This window comes from Mytilus edulis, chromosome 5 (assembly GCF_963676685.1).
Source record: "Mytilus edulis chromosome 5, xbMytEdul2.2, whole genome shotgun sequence".
In the NCBI taxonomy this organism is placed as follows: Eukaryota; Metazoa; Mollusca; class Bivalvia; order Mytilida; family Mytilidae; genus Mytilus; species Mytilus edulis.
This window is the reverse complement of record NC_092348.1, coordinates 15,534,680-15,556,265: the sequence shown is the minus strand read 5'-3', so window position 1 is coordinate 15,556,265 and position 21,586 is coordinate 15,534,680. Positions and strand designations below refer to the sequence as shown.

Here is a 21,586-nt window from a genome sequence, read left to right as displayed (position 1 = left end):
ATTGTTTTCCTAGACAAAAATTGAACCTCATTTTGGTCTGTATTACATGCAACATTTTATTAGACCCATAGTAGTGGCAGTTGCACATATATGCAGCATGGTCAAATATTAAAAAGTAAAAAATGTCAAAATTTGATATAAAATGAGCAACTACAAAAAACAGTTTCCCGGACTAATTTGGTCCCTCTAAAAATATTCTTTCACAGGTAAAACTCAAAATTTTATGCTTCCATTTTTGCCAGTCTTTAAATTGCCTGCAAACTTTATGGTAAAGTGAGGTAAAAAATCAAATAATTTAAGTTTCTAGAAAGGTTTAAAGTTTCTTTAAAGAACCAAAAACAAAGGTTGTTTTATATATAATAATCTATTTTTTTTATATGTTTATGTGTAATGCATATTGTATACTTATTGACTGGGTATGAGTTGAGTATTAAGTTTATTGTCCCTGATGGTGCAACTATTGTCCTGAAGCGTAGCCAAAGGCAATAGTTGATTCGAAATATATAAAACAGAAACCTAAACACAACGTTTACTTCATAAATATTCTGAATTGCAAAGGCTACATCTTGATTTGACGTCAACCCTCGATACAATATGCAAAAATCAACGCCATAACTCCCACGGTATTTTAAATATTTTCAAAATCCTCCATCATCTCTGCATTGGAAATTCTACAAATAAAAAGACGCTTGCGGTCAAATAGTTTCAAAGAGGACCAATAGTCCAAAACTATTGACCGGTCCAATAGTTCAATGCTTGCAATTTGCTAAAAATATTTACAATATGTATTTCATATAAAAAATGATAACTGAGTTTTAATAAATATTTATATTTCATTTCAGGGGTTAAAGTTAATTCAAAGAATTGAAAATAAGGTTGGTTGATCCATTTTATTTTATATGTTTTTATGTGTAATGTTTTATATGTATTTCTTTCTCTTTTTAAGGTTTACCACAGACATTTAATTTATAATTTTATTTTTGTTACAGATGCAGCTGGGAGGATGTTTCAGTCATAGATCTTGGATGGACTCCGTTGTAGCAGACTAGGGAGGGTAGCCAATAGTTCTCGCAACGCTATACAATAGTAACAAGATCATTCTACTCTGAGATTGTTAAAGGGCCTGTTTGATGGAAGTGACACCAACATTCTCCAATTTTATTTTTGTTATAGATGCAGCCTGGAGGATGTTTCAGTCATAGACCTTTGGATGGACTCCGTTGTAGCAGACTAGAGAGGGTAGCCAATAGTTCTCGCAACGCTATACAATAGTAACAAGATCATTCTACTCTGAGATTGTTAAAGGGCCTGTTTGATGGAAGTGACACCAATGTTCTCCAAAACTACTAATTTATAAATTTTGTTTTTGTTACAGATTGGGGCCAGAGACAGATTTAGTCATAAATCCTGAATATGGCTTTTTAGAGATCTGCTTCGATGGAATTGACAACAGTTTTCTCAAATACATCACTAATCTTTATTATCTGTTTCCATTACAGAGTTCGTAGTCAGAGAAGATAGGTATACCGTATTTTTGATAGTCTTTTTTTTGTCCCATCTTTGTAAGTTTGTCATAAAGAAATAGTACCGGTATGTGGTATTAATGTCAATGGGATAAAACAGATGAAAATAAGTTTACCTTTATTAGTATGGATGAAGAAAGACAGACTACCCCATAACCATAAGAAAGGACAGTATACAAAACACTAAACTGATAACTAAAAAATGTACACCATCAAGCCAACCATTGATGAGGGATGAACTCAGGTGACCCAGGACAGAATTACTACTAGGATGATTATTTACTACCAGGACAGGACAGAAGTGGGTATGTAATTGATATGTTAACAAATTTACAAATGGACAAAGTTCAGGGTGTTTATCCATTCATTCTTTCTTCAATTATAATTTTTAAATGTGACAAGATTAAAGATGGCACATAATTTTAAAATATATATTTTTTTTTTAAATTATTTATTCTTTGTTACTTTGAAGTATCTATGTTTGACAAAATTTTAACTTCAATTAATTAAAAAAAAATATGCTCCATAATTTATTGAATTGGTACACCATTTTTTTCACAGAAAATATTGGTTATTTATTTTAACATTCATGTGAGTCAAGCTAAGCAATGGATAATAATGACCTAGTTATACTCCATGAAAACACTGGTATCTTGTCTTAGAGGCTTTCGCAAGGGGAGCTACCAAAATTTGTGTAAAAGAATAAAGCTTTGACTCACTGAGTCAGAAAAATTCCTCATTTTAATTCCAGAGTTCTAATTTCAAATACATTTAAAAAATTTCATTGAGTGAAGGGGAGGTTACTCATATGAAATGAAAATACAAATTTGAAAGAAATTAAACTACATGTATATGATCCAATATTGTGATATACGTTTGTAAAGTAAGACCCAGGGATCATACTCAGTGAGTTCATTTGTGTATATTTTTTTACATTAGGGAAGTTGAGTCAGTAGAGTGGGTTGATACAGGCATTTTGAAGAGTTTTTTTTTTCTAATACTATATGCCATATAGGTCAACTATATTTGGTGTATGGAAATATTTTATGATCTTTGTCAGTCGCTCAGGTTTTATTTGACCTTGACCTCATTTTCATGGTTCATTGAACAGTGTTAAGTTTTTGTGTTTTGGTCTGTTTTTCTTAAACTATAAGCAACAGGTCAACTATATTTGTTGTATGGAAGAATTGTTAGCTGTACATGTCTGCCTGGCATGGTTCATCTGCCCTTACCTCATTTTCATGGTTCATTGGTCAATGTTTAGTTTCTTGATTAATGTTAAGTTTACGTGAGAGTGTAATAAAGCTTTACATTTAGGACTATCAACATGATATCAATGATTAGTAATGAAGGCGAGACATTTCAGCGTGTGCACTCTTGTTATATGAAAAAGTCCATTTATATTTGTTATAAATATTCACAATCAAATATTTTTTTTTTAATTTCTAAAGGATTATGAGCAATTTTTAATTGTAAAAGTAAAAATCATTTGATCCATGATAGCCAAGTTCATAACGCCTACTAAAAGAGTTCATTTTAATATACTCTTCAATTCAGTAAAATATTTGTCCATAATAATCAAGATTTAAATTATGCATTTATTAATGTGCAACAACATAAGAGCAAAATATAGAAGTTGGTGATTAACCCAGGGTATAACACCCCACTTAATATTTAGGGTGTTAATTTGATATTAAAAGTTATCAATGCAGAGATGATGATAGTTGCAATAACTTCAGATGAGGTTTATCAGGTTATGATAAATTTCTTTGTATTTACTCCACTACGGACTGTTATTTGACCCAACGATGGACAGTTTTTTAACATTGTCTTTTTGGTTTATCAGTGCTTTTATGTGGATAATTTTCAAAAGTAAAAAAAAGATACAATGTATTTTCAATACATTGTGTTTGTCAGATCGTTAAATCCCATAGTACTTTTAAACTATTTAAACTTGAGGTCTAGTGCATTCAAACTTCCAAAGCAAAATATTCTTTATCTTCAGTGTTTTGGTGCAGACTAAGCAAATATCAAAATGATCATTTCAGAAATACATTATGCTTTGAGCGCTACGTGTCTTTACTAACATATAACATAGTTGCTTATATATTCTGTTTGTTTCAGTTGTTCTTTGGATGGTTCTTTGGTTTTGAGGTATTCAGGGTGTGGTATCATTCAAAGGAATCTATATATGTAATTCTGAAATGAAAAATATTTGATATTTCTACAGTCATAAAAAAAAAATCATATGTTTTAGCATAAAGCTGCTTTGAACTTTGAATCATCATCATACTTTCTTTAATTTCTTATTTTCAAAATTTTCAAGTATATATCTCCAATCAAAATCTTAATTATATTTGACATATTATGATGCATTGGAAATGAAAAAGTAGAAAACGTATTCTCGTTTATAAAGTTGAATTCAGGGGAAGTGGAAAATGATCCAATAATTATTTTTTAAATATCCTTTGGCTTCTTCAAAAATTGTTTCTGGGTATATACATCTTTAAAGCACTGAATACTATCAAGATAATAAAGAAGTAAAAATACATTTTTATAACAGTCAAGCCATAACTAAAATTCTGTCAATGTAAATTTCAACATTGTCATAAGCAAAATAGCGATAAACAGATTATCATTGGTCATCTTAACTCGATTGTTTTTCTCACTTTCGCCGTATTGGCTCAAGCGAGAAAATCAATCTTGTTAAGAGGACCAACAAAATCTAAAATGATTTCGATTACCCCAAAAACTTCATATTGAGTTATCAGAAACTATCATCATCTCCATTTAACTAATCAATCCTGAATGACTGATATCTAACAGTAGTTATCTCCCTTGGCTTCAAGATTTCTTAACCGTGGGTTAATTTTCTACTCTCACCTACAGCGTTAGGGTTTCATCAAGACATTGAATGAGTACTTCATTATTATGAGACCATAATTGACAACTGTTATAAATGTTTTACTTGTTAATTCCATTTAACATACGTGCTCATCATGATTTGTAAAATTAAATTGTATAGAGTTTAAGCATTTCTAAGGTATTAAACTGATCTTAACCCTATCATACTTTTTGAATTACAACATGTATTAATTTGCTCCTTGGCATCAAACCATTTTATCTTTTTCAAATTTGGTTATTACAATATAGGTAAAGCACTTGCCATCATAAAATGCTTAAAAATAAAATAAACCAATTATTGATTACTGACTGCAGTTATTTTTAGTTTGATCTTTTTTTAATCTCATGACATGACCAAGAGACATCTGTGAGCTTTCTACCTGACTAATCCAGTCGTTATATTCCAACTCACTATCGATCGTTACTGGACACTGACCGATAGATGGTGCTGAATCATTCAAGTTTGTGAGATTTACTCTTTAACAGGGATCCAAAATTAGCCTCACTAGTTCAAAGTAGATACCCATCAGTCCATAATGATCCATAATGGTCAATATCAACCATTATAACAGGAATTATTTTGAAGACTCCCAACACACTTAACGAGTTGCATACAATCAGTTTTGTTAATTTTGTTAACCAAGCAGTTTTAGATTAATACATTGGTGGATCCAGGGGGGTTGGGGGTTTTGTCCCCTCCTTTTTTTGGCCAATCAATGCATTTGAATGGGGACTTATGGTTGGAACCCCCCTTTATCCTGGGTTAGGAACCACACCCCCATCCTCTTTTTAAAATGAATGGATCCGCCCCTGTAACATTAGACCCTGTTCTAGACTTTGGGGATTTACCGTTAATCACTTAGAAATTAAAAGGAAACCAGTCTATTTTAGATTCAACTGGTTATCTGTTTTCATCTCCCAGTAGCAAAAAGGTGCTGATTCTTGCATTCTGTATTTTGGCTGCTTCTGGTTCTTATCCGTTTAAGGAACCAGTGATTCCGGAGAGTGCAGTAACCTTGTGTCAGTCTATTATTGTCAAGATATCAGTGATTTTCATTATTTTCCAAAAAAAGTCATTGGAAGTAATCTTATGTAAAACAAATTTTGATATAATCAATCAAAAATGCTATCATAAATAATTTGGGAACAAACGCATCACTTTTTCAATTGTAAATTTTGGAACTATTTTTTCTTTCAAGTTTACTGCTAAAGTTTAAAGTAAAAAAACAAATTTATTGAAGTATTACGTGCCATTTGAGTTTTAAAATCAATTTTTCTTTTAAAAATTCAGTTTTTTTAACATTTCTTTGGGTTCACAATTTTTTTTACTAAATCTAAAGATTTCATACTTAATAATACCATGTTTGTATTTTTCATTTCAGCTTCTTTTTCTTGTACCACTGAAACTTTACAGAAAGATTGCACACATGTTGAAGTTGTGTACCTGCTTATATGAAATTGCTTGAGGAATTTTCTGCCATTTTCACTCAAAATTGTGATCTTGATGATTTTTTTCTCAAAATTTACGAAAACGGTACCGATTTTTTGTAATCAACTCCTTCAGTTGTCGATCTAGATCTTTGAAATTTCAGTGCACATCGGACTATGGAATTTTTTGTTATTTTTTACCATTTCTACAAACTTGGGAACTTTTTAAAAAAGTTAATGTTTTTACTCATATCCTTGGAATTTCACAGAGTTTGCAAATCTATTGTGGCTTTAACAAATTTTTCGGAATATAAATGACTACTATGTTCATGAGTAGTAAACCTTTAAGGCCGTAGTTTTTTTATTTTTAGTTTTACAAACCCTCCTACCCTAATTTTTGCCAAATAGGAAAAAAAATAAAATTAAAAATGTTTATTTTTATTTTTTTTTCTCCTCCGACCCAGTGTTTTTCATGCAAAAAAAAATAATTTTTAGTTCATAACTGCATGAAAGAATCTAAATTTATGCTCTTGGTGATTTAGTAAGTTGTTGCACATTGATTTTCAATTCAAACCTTGTCAAGAAAAAAAAAATAGTTGTTACACTAGTAGAAAATCTCCTGGTGAAATAAAAAAAATAAATTTGATATTGACGGTTGGTATTAAAAAAAAAATCAGCAGCAGCAGCAGTTTTTTTTTTTTTTTTTTCGTCCTCCTACCCATTGGTTTTGTCAAAAAATTTCGTAAAACTAAAAATATAATAACTATGGCCTAAAGAAGATATTTTTTGTAAAACTATGCTTCAGAATTTAAAAAAAAATGGTGATTTATATGTGTTTGTTATGCTATTTCTATGCTGTACTTTTTTTTTTTCATACATTTGTATAAGTATTTTCATATCAGATGTCTGGTAACTTATATAACAGCTATTATCTAGAGCTCTGTAAATAAAAAAAACTGTAAACATAGTTCTAAAACATACTTTTAATGAGTGGAAGAAATTGTGGGGTACAGAAAACATTTGATAAATTTTCAAAATAAGTTACCTGTTTAATAGCACATCTGGTATTTTTTCAGTATTTTATAAATAATTTAATAAATTGTTTGTATGTAAAAATGTGAATTTCTTCAGTTGCCATGATTGTAAAACAAAAATGAGATGCTTTGGAACATTCTGGTGACTATTGGTTTTTTATAAAATACAATGGAAAGGACATTTCATTACTTGGAAAAAATGGATTCAGTGAACTGATCAGCATAAAAACCTACGATGGAAAACTTTTCAAAGCAGCCTGGATAGCAGCTCCAAGGAAGATGGTCAATTAATCTTCAACCAAGTCTGAGGCTTTACCAAGAAAATAGGAAGGCAAGTTTATTTAAGTCAAACTGTTTATTAACATTATCATAAAAAAAAGTTAAATAATGCAGACAACACCCTTCTGATTTTCTGCATGTAAAACACCATTGATGAATTAGTTTTCAAGTTTCATAATTTAACTTACCAGGTACTGGAACCAGACTTTCTAGTAAAACATCAATAGTAAATTCTAGGGACAGTCTATACTAGTATAGTATAGAAAGTCTGTGTAAATTTTGAGTACTCAAATTTCAAGTGGAGTCAAGTACCATTAACAGCAATATTTGTCCCTTCAATGGGAGATAACTTTACAATTTGCACATTATTTTTGTGCAGTTAAAATTCCAAACAAAACCTTGACTTTATTATGTTAAGTTTTCTGTTTTAGCCGGATTGATAGTTAATACTTGCAAATAAATTAATGATATTTTGTATAAAGTTACATTTCTATCAAATTATCTGAATTAGCAATGTTGGTATCCATCAGATTTTTTTTATTTTCTGCTGCTAGGCAACACATCCCTGTGTCAACAGTTTACCTTACAAACTTGTGTTGATACTGTTGTGAACATTTTGTAGGAAATCAGAACAATATATAGAAACATTTATATTTACAGAGAAATTTATAAAATATATAATGTGTCAATCATAATTTCTTTTTAGGTTCTTCTGTGACATGTTTTCATGGTGTGGGAATAAGACTTGGTGGTCTAATACAGCTAATACAAAGGTATGTACCAGTGTGTTAGTCCTGTTTAAAAAAAAGAGTTGGAATTAGCATGTGCTCTAATCATGAAGGTTTATAGGAGTTTGGTGAGAAGTCTATATAAAAAAGATGTGGTGTGATTGCTAATGAAACAACTCTCCATAGGAGACCAAATGATACAGTAATTAACAGCTATAATTCACTATAAGGGCCTTCAACAATGAGCAAAACCCATACTGCATAACCAGCTTTAAAAGGCCCAGAAATCACAAATTTAAACCAATTCAAATGAGAAAACTAATGGCCTAATTTGGTGCTCTATGTTTGTGTGCATTTGGGTATTAAATATTTTAACTTTTAATGATCTGATTTGATTATGTAAAAGTTTGTTGGGATGCTGGATTGCTGTTCTCAACTTCTATTACATATTTATAGACTCTATTTAATTTGCCACTGGACGTAGAGTAATCAATAATCAATAATTCAATCTATGTAATTTACATACAGTATACCAAAAATGATCCTTTTAAACAATTTTAATGACTAAGCATTTGATATTTCAGATTAGCATCACAACTTGTCTGTAAGGATTGAAGCTGGGAGTGGGTAATGGAGCTGACTTTTATGGTAAGGACCAATACAAAAAAAAAACAATATGTGAAAAAAGAAATATGTTAGACATCTACCAATGATTTGTTTTTCATCCTTTTCCTAATAAAGACTGGTAGTTCAAAAGATATATCAGCAAATCACTTTTAAACAAAGTAAGAAAAATGTTTTATGCATCATGATTATAATGATCAGTTTTTTATTATTTTGCATTTGCTATTGTTTCAATTTTCATGTTTTGACAATTACGATTAAGTTTGCATATTTCTTTTTCAGGTATCTGTGGCTGCATAAAATGGCTATGTGATTTCACTGTAACAGTAAAGAATGTAAATCAGACTATTTTTGTTTATGTTGAGAAAATGTTCAGGATTAAAAAAAAAAAATTTGTACAGATTCTCCATTTTCAATAAGATTGGAAGTTGTAGGTTAACTTTTCTTTTAAATTTTAAATATTATACAATTACTGTCTTTTGATGAGGTAAATATGCGGTTTTATTGACTTTTGAAAAAATGATATTCACTGAGGCCGACGGCCGAAGTGAATATCAGTTTTTCAAAAGTCAATAAAACCTCATATTTACCGAAACAAAAGACAGTAATTGTTTTATTCCATATTCCGAGAAAAGAAAATGTATTTAATGACAAACATATACCAAAACAAATTTTTACACGAAACATTTTACCATAACGTTGCATGTAAAAGCGCGTGACGTTTAGCGCGGTGAATAACACTTTCTCAGGTGAATATGCTTTTTTATTCAAAATCTAATTCATATAGAGAAACCTACTAAAATAATTCCAATATAGAATAATACTTTTTATTTTCTGTTCATACTCATGTCTAGGCAAAACACTTTCAGTAGTTTAAGAATGGAGAATCTTTAAAAAAAAAAAAAAAAAGAAATAAAAAATTTATAATAAAATGTTTAATTGTTGAAATGTATTTTTTTTTGCAAAGTGATGTATATATTTTTCATTTTTTTGTTATTTTTAGCTGACTTTGTAACAAAGGGTATATTTTTTAAAGAATATTTTACAAGAAGCATAGTTGAAGAATATCTTGATGAAAGTAGATTGATTGATTTTTGGTGTTTAACTCCACTTTCAGCATGATTTGTTATATCTTGGCTGACAGTTTTTATTTGTGGAGACCGACAGAGTGCCAGGTGAAAACATCACCTCTAACAGATAAACTGGCAACTCTAGTCAATTAAGATTGAAGTTAAACACACGTACCATGTGATGGGTCAGAGTTGACTGGCTAGTGATACTGTAGTTAAACTACTTTGACCATTTAGCTGCCATTATTCCATCATAATATGTTATTGAAATGTGCTGGATTTTTGTAATTTAATTATTTATTTATTTTGATTACACTATATGTTATTTGTTATATATAACAAAGATGTGTGAAATTTAGGTCAAAGGGGGGTAATTTATTATACCATGTTTAACTTCAAATATTTCAAATTCCCTCAATGTAAGATTTTTATTTACTCTAATACTCACATATATGCACTTTTGTACATATCAGATATTTTCTAGATAATAGAAATGTGAAGTGGGAAAAATTATGTGTCAATAAAATTATTTGGTTAAATTTTTTAAAAAGGTTATTACCGGTAAATGAATGTGCATCTGATATTTTGTTATGTATGTTACTTTATTTTGTAAAATCAAATGGACACAACATAGATTGAAAATACGATAATGAGGAGAAAGACCTTGGCAGCCTAGAGAACAGCTCTTTGGAAGATGGTCAATTAAATCTTCAACCAAGTCTGAGGCTTTACCAAGAAAACAATAAGGCAAGTTTATTTTAGTAAAGATCTTTTAAGATAACAGACCCTTTTGAAATATTGCATTTAAAACACCATTGATGAATTAATTTACTAGTTTTTAAATATTTAAAGATACAAGATACATGAACAAGATTTTCTAACAAAACATCAATAGTAAATCCTTAAAATAGCCATTAAACTTCAAGAAAAGACTAGTACAATTTAAACATGATTTTTTTCATTCAATGGGAGATAACTTAGTAAAATATTTATATATATTTTTTGTGCAGTTAAACTTCAAATTTTTGACTTTTTTAAAACTTTTTTATCCTTTATATTGATTTAAAAAAAATATTGATTTTATACAACCTGCAATAAGAAATCAGAACAACATTTAGTAAATTTTAGGTCATCGGTAACATATATTATTTTATGAAATAATAAATGTGTCAATTTGATTCTTTTTCAGGTTCAATCAGTGACATATTTTCATGATGTGGGAATAAGACTTGATGGTCTGATACAGCTAATACATAGGCAAGTACCAGTATATTAGTCCTGTTCTGGAAAAAAATCTCCAATGTACTATAAATATTTTATGGAAAAATTAGATTTGAATGTTGAAAAGAGTGTGTACAGAAGTCTACTTGTATTATTATATCAGTAACCAAATAAGGGTAAAGTTAAGGATCTGAATTGTTTACATACAAATTCGTTGGATTGTTGGATTGCTGTCTCATCCATATGTTCTTGACATTGATTACACATTTAAAGACTATTTCTATTTAACAATTTGCCACTGGACCTTAAGGAAGCTGGCTTGTCATGTTTTGGATTTTTTGTCAGATTTTCGGAATCCTCTGGTTTTATCCATTTGAATGCCTTGAAAAAATTTGCCCGGTGACCCTCATTTTTCTTTTTGAAAATCTTTTACATGTATAATGATAAGCCATCTGTAAAAGTCTTAATAAATTTTAATTACTTTTTAACAGTTTTTGAGAACTTCAACTTGTCAATGATAAAGCTATGAAAAGTCAAGAGAGAATTTTTTCCCGCCAAAATTTCAATGGCTCGTATCTCGAAAACAAGCACGGTGACCTATATATATTTTTTTCTCTTTGGATTCCTTTATCAATTCCCTCTCAATATAAACTGGTGCTTTGAAAAGTTAATTACTTTGAAACTGAGAAGCGAACTACCTTAAGCAACCAACAACCAATCATTCAATCTATTAAAAATACATACCAAAAATGATCTTTTTAAACAATCTTTAACGACTAATCATTTTATTTTTCAGGTTAGCATCACAGCTTGTCTGAAAGGATTGAAGCTGGGAATGAGCATTGGAGCTGACTTTTGAGGTATGAACCAATATATAAAATCATCCATGAGCATTTTTAAGCCCAAGATTTTTATTATGCACAGATGTAGATCTTACATATTTATGTTTTCTTTACTTATATAATTAAATATACAATCTAGGAGGTATAAAGATACATAAAAAAGTCAAAAACTATAATATGAGATCTTGTGATTTCTGTTATTTTGTTTTCTGTAGTCCCCATATATGAAAATATGTAAATGTGGTATGTATGGCAATGAGACAGCTATCAACAAGAGACCAAATGATGTGGATGTAAGCAACTAAATGTCACCCTATGCCTTTAACAATGAGCAAAACCTATATTGTGTAGTTAGCTATAAAGGTTCAACATGACTTAATGTTAAAAACAATCAATCAAGTATGTTAATAGCCTGACTATAAAACAATGTTAAAGATATTTGTCAAGGCATCAGCCAATAATTTGTTTTTCATCCTTTTATTGATAAGAAATACTTGTACTTTTATGTCAATAAATCACTTTATAACAAAGAAAAAGAAATGTTCTATACATTATAATTGTAATGCTTAGTTAATTATAACTGTTTTGCAATAAATATTATTTCAATGTTCATGAGTAATGTATATTTCTTTTTCAGATAACTGTGACTGCATAAAATGGTTGTATGATATAACTGCAACAGTAGAGAATGTAATTCAGACTATTTTTGTGTATACTTGAGAAAATGTTAATAATTTTTTAACAAAAAAAAAAATTATGTAAAGATTCTCCATTTTCAACAAGATTGGAAGTTGTTGGTAAATTACAAAAATTCTTTCTTTTTTCTGTTAACACTCATGTCTAATCAAAACACTTCCAGCAGTTTGAGAATGGAGATTCTGAAAAGAAAAAAAAAAGGAAATTAAAATGTTCAATTATTGAAATGTATTTTTTTTTTGCAAATTTTTGCAAATCTGCAGATGTAAATATTCCCACTAAAATTCTTAGCAAAAGTTTTTCCTCATTTTTGTTTTTTTAGCAACATTTCAAAATATCTTACCATAACGAATACCTCACAAACGTATACTAAAAAGATGGATAATAGTCTTTAGTAAATATATCCCCTTACAACCTTTTCTTTTATGTTAATTTAATATCTTAAAGATAAGTGTTTTTATATTTTACTATCGTGTGACACTGTTGCTCTAATGGAGAGGAATTTATTTAAAGAAGTTAGATATATCTTTTTCACCTTTCTGTGATATTTAGCTTTTTTAGTTTAGTTTGTAACAAAGGTTATATTAGTTTTAAGAATAATTTTACAAGAGGCATACCAGATAGTTGAAGAACATCTCGATAAAATCAGATTGGTTGATTTTTGGTGTTTAACTCCACTTTCAGCATGATTCGTTATATCTTGGCTGTCAGTTTTTTGTATGGAGACAGCCACATCACCTTTAACAGGGAAAAAAGTTGGCAACCCTAGTCAATTAAAAGATTTGAGTTAAATACACATACCACGTGAGGCTTTTCAGTGTTGACAGTCTTTGTGGTATACTTTTGTTATTAATTTATTTTTAAATTTGAATTATACTAATTTTTTTGGGGGGTTAAATATAACAAGGATGTGGAGTCCTAACAGGGTGAAATTTGGTCAAAGGGAGGTAATTCATTTACCCCTGTTAACTCCACGTACTTGAAATACCCTGAGTGTTTGAATTTTATTTACTTTTGTGTACTTTTTTTTTTTATATATCAGATGTATACTAAAAAGGTAATATTAACTATTATTAAGAGTTCTGTAATAAAAAAAAAATGTAAGCAGAGCTCTAGATAATAGGTATGAAGGGTGGAAAAATCATGGATCACTTACATTGATTTGCTTAAATTTTCAAGAAGGGGATTTATTGAAAATACATCTGATATTTTTATGTATTTAACTGTATTCCTATAAAAAAAAAGAAAGACAAGAGATTGTGAGGAGAGCCACATAATTGCACCACAATAGAAGCTCTAAGAAAGATGGTCTATTAAATCTTCAACCAAGTCTGAGGCTTTACCATGAGAAATATGTGGTAAGTTTAAATATTCTACAAAAGGAGTAGGTTCTCTTTTTGAGCTTAAATTTAAAATTTAGATTTATTGACCAATATTACAATGAACCAAAGCTAATGCAGTGACTAGATGTATGTTTCTGTGTTTTATTCATGACGTCACAAATAGTACTCATTACAATTTTCCCACACAAAATTAATGAAAGTGGCTAAATTTCCATTGATTATTGGACAGGAAACATAGAGCGCATACGTCGACAACAAAGATCTTTGTAAATATTTTTTATGACATTTTACATGTCTTACTTGAATATTCAGTTTGTCGATGGCTGCCCTCTATGTTTCCTGATCCTATTTTTTGGCTGAAATCTGGCTGATTTTGTGATATTTTGCAAAAAATCCTTATTTTGACCTAATTGGGATGTAAAAATGAATGTGTTATAAAACTTTGACAGAAATAGTTCAATATACTTTCTCACATGTCTTTTAGTCAACTTAAAACATTTTTTATTTTGTTACATTGTACTTAATAATTGGGGCCATTGAACTTACTCCTTTATGGTTAATATATTCAAGGCATTTTACATTACTTTTTATGCAGGGAACATGAAGTGTGGCCCTTGACATACTGTCCTTCTCTCCATCTATCCCATTATAGATTCAACTCACTCTTTCTCATTCAATTTTTATGAGACTTGTACACAAATGTTAAAAACCAAAAGTCAAAGACAAAAGTTCAAATTTTTTTAATGAGTTGCTTACTATTTTAAGAGTTGTGCCCTTTATAACTTGAAAAAATTGTCTTTTACCTTTGGTATCAATTTTATATAGTGAAGATAATGATATGTAATAATTTATAAGAAATAAAATATAACATGACTTCTTTAAGTCTTCTTAGACATACATGTAATTATATTGATCTGTAAAATAAGCATTTTTTAATTTTATTTTTAGGTATATGCAATGACAATGTTTTCATGGAGTTGGGAGTAAGACTTGGATGTCTGATACTGTAAACATGTTAGTAAGTAAACAAGCATCTTTTTGATAATTTTATAGTAATTAACATCAATTTGATAAAGGTTTTAAGTACAAAAAAATGAAATACAGGGTTTACTATTGCAAATTTAAAACCATGAGTTTAAAAATATTTTTTTCCATGATTTTGTGTTGTTATCCTAGTACTATTTTAAATTCGTTATGATGAAATGAAGATTTTTGTTGAGAAGTTTGGAATAACTGATCTATTTTGTATTCCAGGTTAGCATCAGGTTTCCATTGGGTTATTTAATTGGCAGTAATTAGAGATGTTTAAACTTTAAGGTGAGAACTTATTCATCAACATACAAGTTAAAAGCCTTTGTCATCTTGAATTTTTCTAAATATATTTCAATACATATATTTTTTTCATTTACAATTGAAGAAAATCAGTATTGAAACTTTTCATTTAAAAATATTGTACCCTATCAGCAGATACTGAATCTGAATAAGAGATATGAAGGGGAGATAACCTAGCATTTAATTGTTAGGCTCAAACCAGTGCAATAATGAAATAAGACCATACATTACATGTAACAAAATGGATGCCAAAAAAAAATTACAGCAACAAATTTACAATCAATTGGATCAGATCTTTAGCTTGAAACACCAGCAGAGTACTTTTATTAATATACAATCAATTGGATCAGATCTTTAGCTTGAAACCCCAGCAGAGTACTTTTATTAATATACAATCGATTGGATCAGATCTTTAGCTTGAAACCCCAGCAGAGTACTTTTATTAATATACAATCGATTGGATCAGATCTTTAGCTTGAAACCCCAGCAGAGTACTTTTATTAATATACAATCGATTGGATCAGATCTTTAGCTTGAAACCCCAGCAGAGTACTTTTATTAATATTACAATCAATTGGATCAGATCTTTAGCTTGAAACCCCAGCAGAGTACTTTTATTAATATTACAATCAATTGGATCAGATCTTTAGCTTGAAACCCCAGCAGAGTACTTTTATTAATATTACAATCAATTGGATCAGATCTTTAGCTTGAAACCCCATCAGAGTACTTTTATTAATATTACAATCAATTGGATCAGATCTTTAGCTTGAAACCCCAGCAGAGTACTTTTATTAATATTACAATCAATTGGATCAGATCTTTAGCTTGACAACCACAGAGTACTTTTATTAATATTACAATCAATTGGATCCGATCTTTAGCTTGAAACCCCAGCAGAGTACTTTTATTAATATTACAATCAATTGGATCAGATCTTTAGCTTGAAACATCCACAGAGTACTTTTATTAATATACAATCGATTGGATCAGATCTTTAGCTTGACAACCACAGAGTACTTTTATTAATATTACAATCAATTGGATCCGATCTTTAGCTTGACACACCCACAGAGTACTTTTATTAATATTACAATCAATTGGATCAGATCTTTAGCTTGAAACATCCACAGAGTACTTTTATTAATATACAATCGATTGGATCAGATCTTTAGCTTGAAACACCAGCAGAGTACTTTTATTAATTATTTCTTTTCATTTAGTCTTGGATATCCTTATTACAAATTTCAAAAGAATTTATTCCTATGCTTTATCTGTTTCTTAAATGGCCACTCAAATTTGATCATTTACCTAATAGATTATCTAATATTAAGAGTTAAAAAATGAAATTTATCTTTATTTCTTTTACAGTTGAAAGTGTTGCTGTAGCTATCTTGAGTGGTAGAATACTCAGATGATGATACTAAAAACCATTGGATGAACTCTCTTAAAAAAAACTAGATGTTACTCTTGCAAGCAGAATGAATTGTTGACAAATTTTTATTATTTTTAGTTTGTTAAATTTTTGTCTTTGTGTGATTTTTTTTGTGTTTTTTTTCTCATTTATAATTATTTATATTTTATGGTTCGTATTTTTTTGGGGATTGTACTCAGTTTCTATTCAACTCCCTCCAAAAGATAAAGCGGGAACCGGTAAAATAAGTTTGATTTTGAAGAATTGTTTTATAATTAAATGGGTAATTTGGATAACATGACTAAGTGAGGTCCCCCTTTTTCTGGAAAAAAAATGGTTGATTATATAGGGAATCACTGAAGCATGACAGGAGTGGGCCACCTATTAACGGTCAATGGGTCCCACTTGTGAAAATTTCTGGATCTGTAACTGCAGCCTACCTTGACACATTATTCTGATTTCAAGCTGACCAGTCTTTGCCCTTACTCCTTAATGCAACAACAATTTTTAAATCTTTTGTTTGACCCATCCTGGGATCAAATCCCAAGACCTTCTGCCCTTGAGGAAAGCACACAATGGGCTATTGGGTAAGATTTGTCGGTTAGTTTGTCCATCCACAGCTTATAATCTATTGGAAGGCTTTCATTGAAACTTTCAGATTATTTTCTGTAACTAAATGGCACTGTGTATTTGATTTTAGTAAAATAAATGTTTAGGTTCCTAATTGTAATGAATGGACCTCTTAAAAATTTTGAATGATTTGTTGAAGAAGCTTCTTGTACCCCATTTTAACATGTGAAGGATAGGTTGGTTTGAAAATATTTTTTTAATCTTGTTTTTAGTAGTTGGATCTCATTATGACAATTTCAAATCATTAAAAAAAAAAAAAAATTGGCTTTGACACTTAAATAACCATGGTAGCTTTTATGTCAATTTCATAAGGCTTTGCTATAACAAGATTTGTGTTTTATCTGGTTTTATCTGATTTTAGTGGTTTTTATGTGATTTTATTTGTTTTTACTGTCAAATCTTGTTATACCAAGCCTTAATATGATTGAGATAATAGATTATGCTTATACATGCAATTAGAAATATGAATTTACATAATGAGATCAGACATTTCTATGCCTTTAACTCTTAGAAGATAAAATATAAAATGATTGAACATAGCTTATGATGCCGTCCTTAAAAACTTAACAAATTGCAAGATTTATGAATGTAGAATCTGCTCTAACTAATTCTATGCTCATATCAGCTGAACCAATCTATCCTTCAATGTGACCCCCCCCCCAAAAAAAAAATATATAAATAAAAAATTTAAAAATATGAGAAATACAGTGTTATAAATGGAAGAGTCCATTTAGCAATTGGAGAACCTTTAGAAGTGAAAAAAATGTACAAAATGTTGACAGATACTGAATATTATTTGAAAGTTGAGGCAAAGTCCATTTAATATTTTATTTGTGGTTGGAAGTTGTAGATGGATGAGAACACAGATGATATACTTGCTTACTATAGCACATTTCCTGATGGATAGATCAAATCAGATAATGGGTCTGGGTTTTGCTCTTGGTTGAAGGCTGTGTGGTGACTGACAGTTGTTTAATATTCTACATCATTTGGTCTTTTTAGAAGAGTTGTCTCATTTAACATTGGCAATCTTAAAACATCTTATTTTTGTTTATAAAAAGTAATAACTTGGTCCTTAAGTGATCCCCTTCCTGAAAAAGGACTAGTTCCAAAAAATGTTAAAAATATATTTACATGTAGACAACTTTGCTCTAAAATAGGGTGGGGATATAAAGAAATTTTATATAATATCAGAACTTTGGGTTTTGAATGTCAAATGAAATGCAGTTGGTAACCTACTAGTTTTTGCACAGATCAAGATATTTAGTTTATTTCAATAACCTAGTAAACAAGTTGAGTACACATCGAAAGTGAATGGGATTCATGTATTTTTATGCCTTTTATATTGTAGTACATGTACTTACCATAGTTTTCATTTGTTATATTTGTAAATTCCTTTTCAAAAGTATGAGACAAGCTGAGGATTCAGATTTTACGGAATTCTTTAAATTAATTTTAAGTTTGGTATTGAGTAATGAAAGGCCTCAAGTTTAATATTGAGCAAAAAAATATTCTTTTATATTACCTAATGATATCAAAAGTTAGTACATGTATCTCAGAACAGAATTGACAGTCAGTCTGGTATAAATAAATTTAAAAAAAAAATCCTCAGCGCTGTCAGTTATTTTGTATAATTGTAATATTTAGCTAATGATAACTTACCCATAATGCAGATCCTTTTCCTCCTTTTACTTGTAAAGGGGACAAAAAAACTATTATTTCTACAATTTCTTTAGTATTTGTACAGACTTGATGGAGCAGAATGGGTCTGGTTTCATTTGGGTTTTTAATATTATAATGCATGATAATGATATAAATAAATTGATAAATAAAAATTCAATTGAGAAAACCTATCTTATATTTTATTTGAGTCTGAATGGTGTCTTCTGGCTATTCCTACATTTTGTATTTTACTATTCTGGCTATTCCTACATGGGGGATTAGTGGAAGAACAATACATGTTGTTATTGCAAAATATGTTGTTTTAGTCATTAGTGTCTAATTTGGTCAAGGTAAATTTACATGTGGAAATTAAATTTTTTTTTCAATTCTTTATTTAAATTAAATAAAAATTAATATTCATATGTAAAAAAAATAGACTTTTTTGTTTGAAAACATGCATAAAGTAATAATTTTAAGTATTTAAATACCATTTCTAAAAAATAAAACTTATTGAAAGAAAAGGAAGTCAAAGCATTGGAAAAATAAAAATAAAATGAAAGAAAAAGTAGTAAAAGCATTTAAAAGTCTAGAAAGTCTAAAAAAAAGAAAAATTAATAGTTTATTGGAAATGCTCTACCCGTAGCTGCCCTGCTACTATCAACACACACACCAACATACCAACAAAAGTGGATGCTAATCACAACCATCCCTCAGACAGAATGCAACTCAGGGTAGACGATGTATTACAACGTATGAAATCTCGTTGTAAAGATGAACTCACTGCAATACCAACTATTTATGAAGAAGAATTGGTAAAACTACGAGACCGAGAATGGAATGATGACACACACCAACTAGTAGAACACATACCAACCTTCTACTCATGCAAAGACCAGCTTTACAACGAGAGACACAAGCTAATACCAGCACTACCAACAACAGTAGAAGATAGCACAGTAGATGGTGAATGGGCTCAAACTACTACTGGCTAACCCTTCCTACTTGCAGATGATAACACCAATGGGCGAATGCTTGTATTCAGTACCCAAGAGAACCTATATCATCTAGCAGCAGCAGACACCATCTACTGTGATGGAACATTCTATGTTTGTCCAACACTGTTCTACCAGCTGTACACGTTCCACGCCAAAGTTGATGGTACTATGTTTCCACTGGTTTACTGCTTCCTACCCGGTAAAGATCAGCAGATGTACACAAGGCTACTTACTATTATTAAAGATCTATGTAACAACTTCAACATCCTACTTCAACCAGCCAAGATGTTCCTCGACTGTGAAATAGCCATCAGAAATGCAACAACTTCAGTCTTCCCAGATATCAACATCAAAGGGTGCTTTTTCCACTACACTCAGTGTATCTGGGGAAATGCACAGAAGCATGGTCTGAAAACAAAATACAATGAAAAGGACGACATTCACCAACTTGTTGGTAGAGCTGCAGTACTGCCACTTTTACCACCCAATACAATTGAAGATGTTTGGTTTAATGCACTTGAACACATCGACGATTCAGATACTACTACACTAACACTTAACTTTACTGACTATGTAACCAGCTACTGGGTAGAGAACAACCAAAGTCTGTGGAATCACTATGCAACAGAAGGTCCTAGAACAACAAACCATTTAGAAGGTTGGCATAGTAAGCTAAAGAAGTTAGTAAAGGCAGCTCACCCAAACATCTTTAGTATGATTCGTTTGTTGAGACAAGAAGAAGCCTTCCATGCTCTCACATTGATCCAGTACAGAGCTGGCGGGAAACGTATCCCAAGAAAGAGGAAGTACAGGGAAATAGATGACAGACTCCAAACATTGAAAATAAGGTTACAGAATGATGAACTTACTCCAGTCGAGTATGGAGATGCTGCTTCTCATCTCCTGCATATTGATTAAGACTTTGTATTCTCTTATAAGTTCAATCATGTTCAACGTATTACTATGTGAGTGCTATGAATAATGTCAATTTAGTATACTTTTGGTGTAACTCAAAATTTAGTGCTTTGATTTAAAGAATGATATTTAACATTGATATTTCAAATGATATTTAACATTGATATTTCAAATGATATTTAACATTGATATTTCAAATGATATTATTTACTCATATATATTATTGTAAATAATTGTAATTACTTGTGCATGCCATTATAGTTATAAATTCATATTGTGCTTTTGAATACTATTTACATAAACTGTGCTATGAAATTATTAAATGAAATAAAAGATTTTGATATAAAATTATTCTTTTTCTTTATTTTCTACAAGAATTACCTGGATATGCTTTGATTCATTAGATCTCATTAGTTTAGTGTTGTTACAACATAATCCTACATAATCCCATTGTTTACACAAAAATTCTGGGAACTCCTACATAAAATTATACTATTTTACCTATAAAATTCAAAATGTAGGAATAGCCAGAATGAACCGTCTGAATGACAAATAAAGGGGGAAGAGGTTTCTGTGGTCAAGCTAAATCACAGCTAATTTATTGTATCGTATAGACGAAATTGTAGGTCAAGGATATTTGGTATGCAGTTGTATAAGCATTAGAACATCTTATTTCCAAGGAGATTATTTTACTCCTCCCCTCAGTCATAGTCTATTAACTTTGAAACTTTTAATTAATTTAGTTTACATGTATTAACTTGCAGATAGGTCAGTTTCAGGGTAATTATCAGGGGTAGGTCAATGATATTTGGTATACAGATGTATTAGCACCTCATTTCCAAAGAGATTATTTGGCTCCCACCTCAGTCATGGTTTATAGACTGTTAATGTTTTGCATGATTGATCATGATTTACATGTGATTTGTGATTAGATCAGTTTAAGATG

General features: G+C 30.1%; 1 protein-coding gene and 2 long non-coding RNA genes across 5 annotated transcripts; all 3 read left to right on the top strand.

Moving 5' to 3' along the window:
- The first annotated feature begins 6,709 nt into the window (after positions 1 to 6,709).
- LOC139523067 (uncharacterized) lies at positions 6,710 to 12,527 on the top strand. Of its 3 annotated transcripts, none has more exons than XR_011664556.1 (4): positions 6,710 to 7,220; positions 7,875 to 7,941; positions 8,481 to 8,544; positions 8,803 to 9,337. It is a non-coding gene; the product is annotated as an uncharacterized lncRNA (long non-coding RNA). The 3 variants fall into 3 exon arrangements; XR_011664554.1 differs by lacking the exons at positions 8,481 to 8,544; positions 8,803 to 9,337 and adding exons at positions 11,608 to 11,671; positions 12,291 to 12,527 and having other exon boundaries at positions 6,715 to 7,220; XR_011664555.1 differs by lacking the exons at positions 6,710 to 7,220; positions 7,875 to 7,941; positions 8,481 to 8,544; positions 8,803 to 9,337 and adding exons at positions 9,468 to 10,847; positions 11,608 to 11,671; positions 12,291 to 12,527.
- Positions 12,528 to 12,608: 81 nt separating this feature from the next.
- LOC139523066 (uncharacterized) lies at positions 12,609 to 15,012 on the top strand. The gene is made up of 3 exons (XR_011664553.1): positions 12,609 to 13,707; positions 14,641 to 14,710; positions 14,947 to 15,012. It is a non-coding gene; the product is annotated as an uncharacterized lncRNA (long non-coding RNA).
- A 4,746-nt stretch (positions 15,013 to 19,758) lies between these two features.
- LOC139524949 (uncharacterized) lies at positions 19,759 to 20,643 on the top strand. Its single transcript, XM_071320124.1, has one exon. It carries the CDS (start codon positions 19,759 to 19,761, stop codon positions 20,641 to 20,643), a length of 885 nt encoding a protein of 294 aa, XP_071176225.1.
- The last annotated feature ends 943 nt before the right edge of the window (positions 20,644 to 21,586 follow it).

Coding starts and splice junctions, on each gene's coding strand:
- LOC139524949 (XM_071320124.1), top strand. CDS start 19,759: ATGCTTGTATTCAGTACCCAAGAGAACCTATATCATCTAGCAGCAGCA.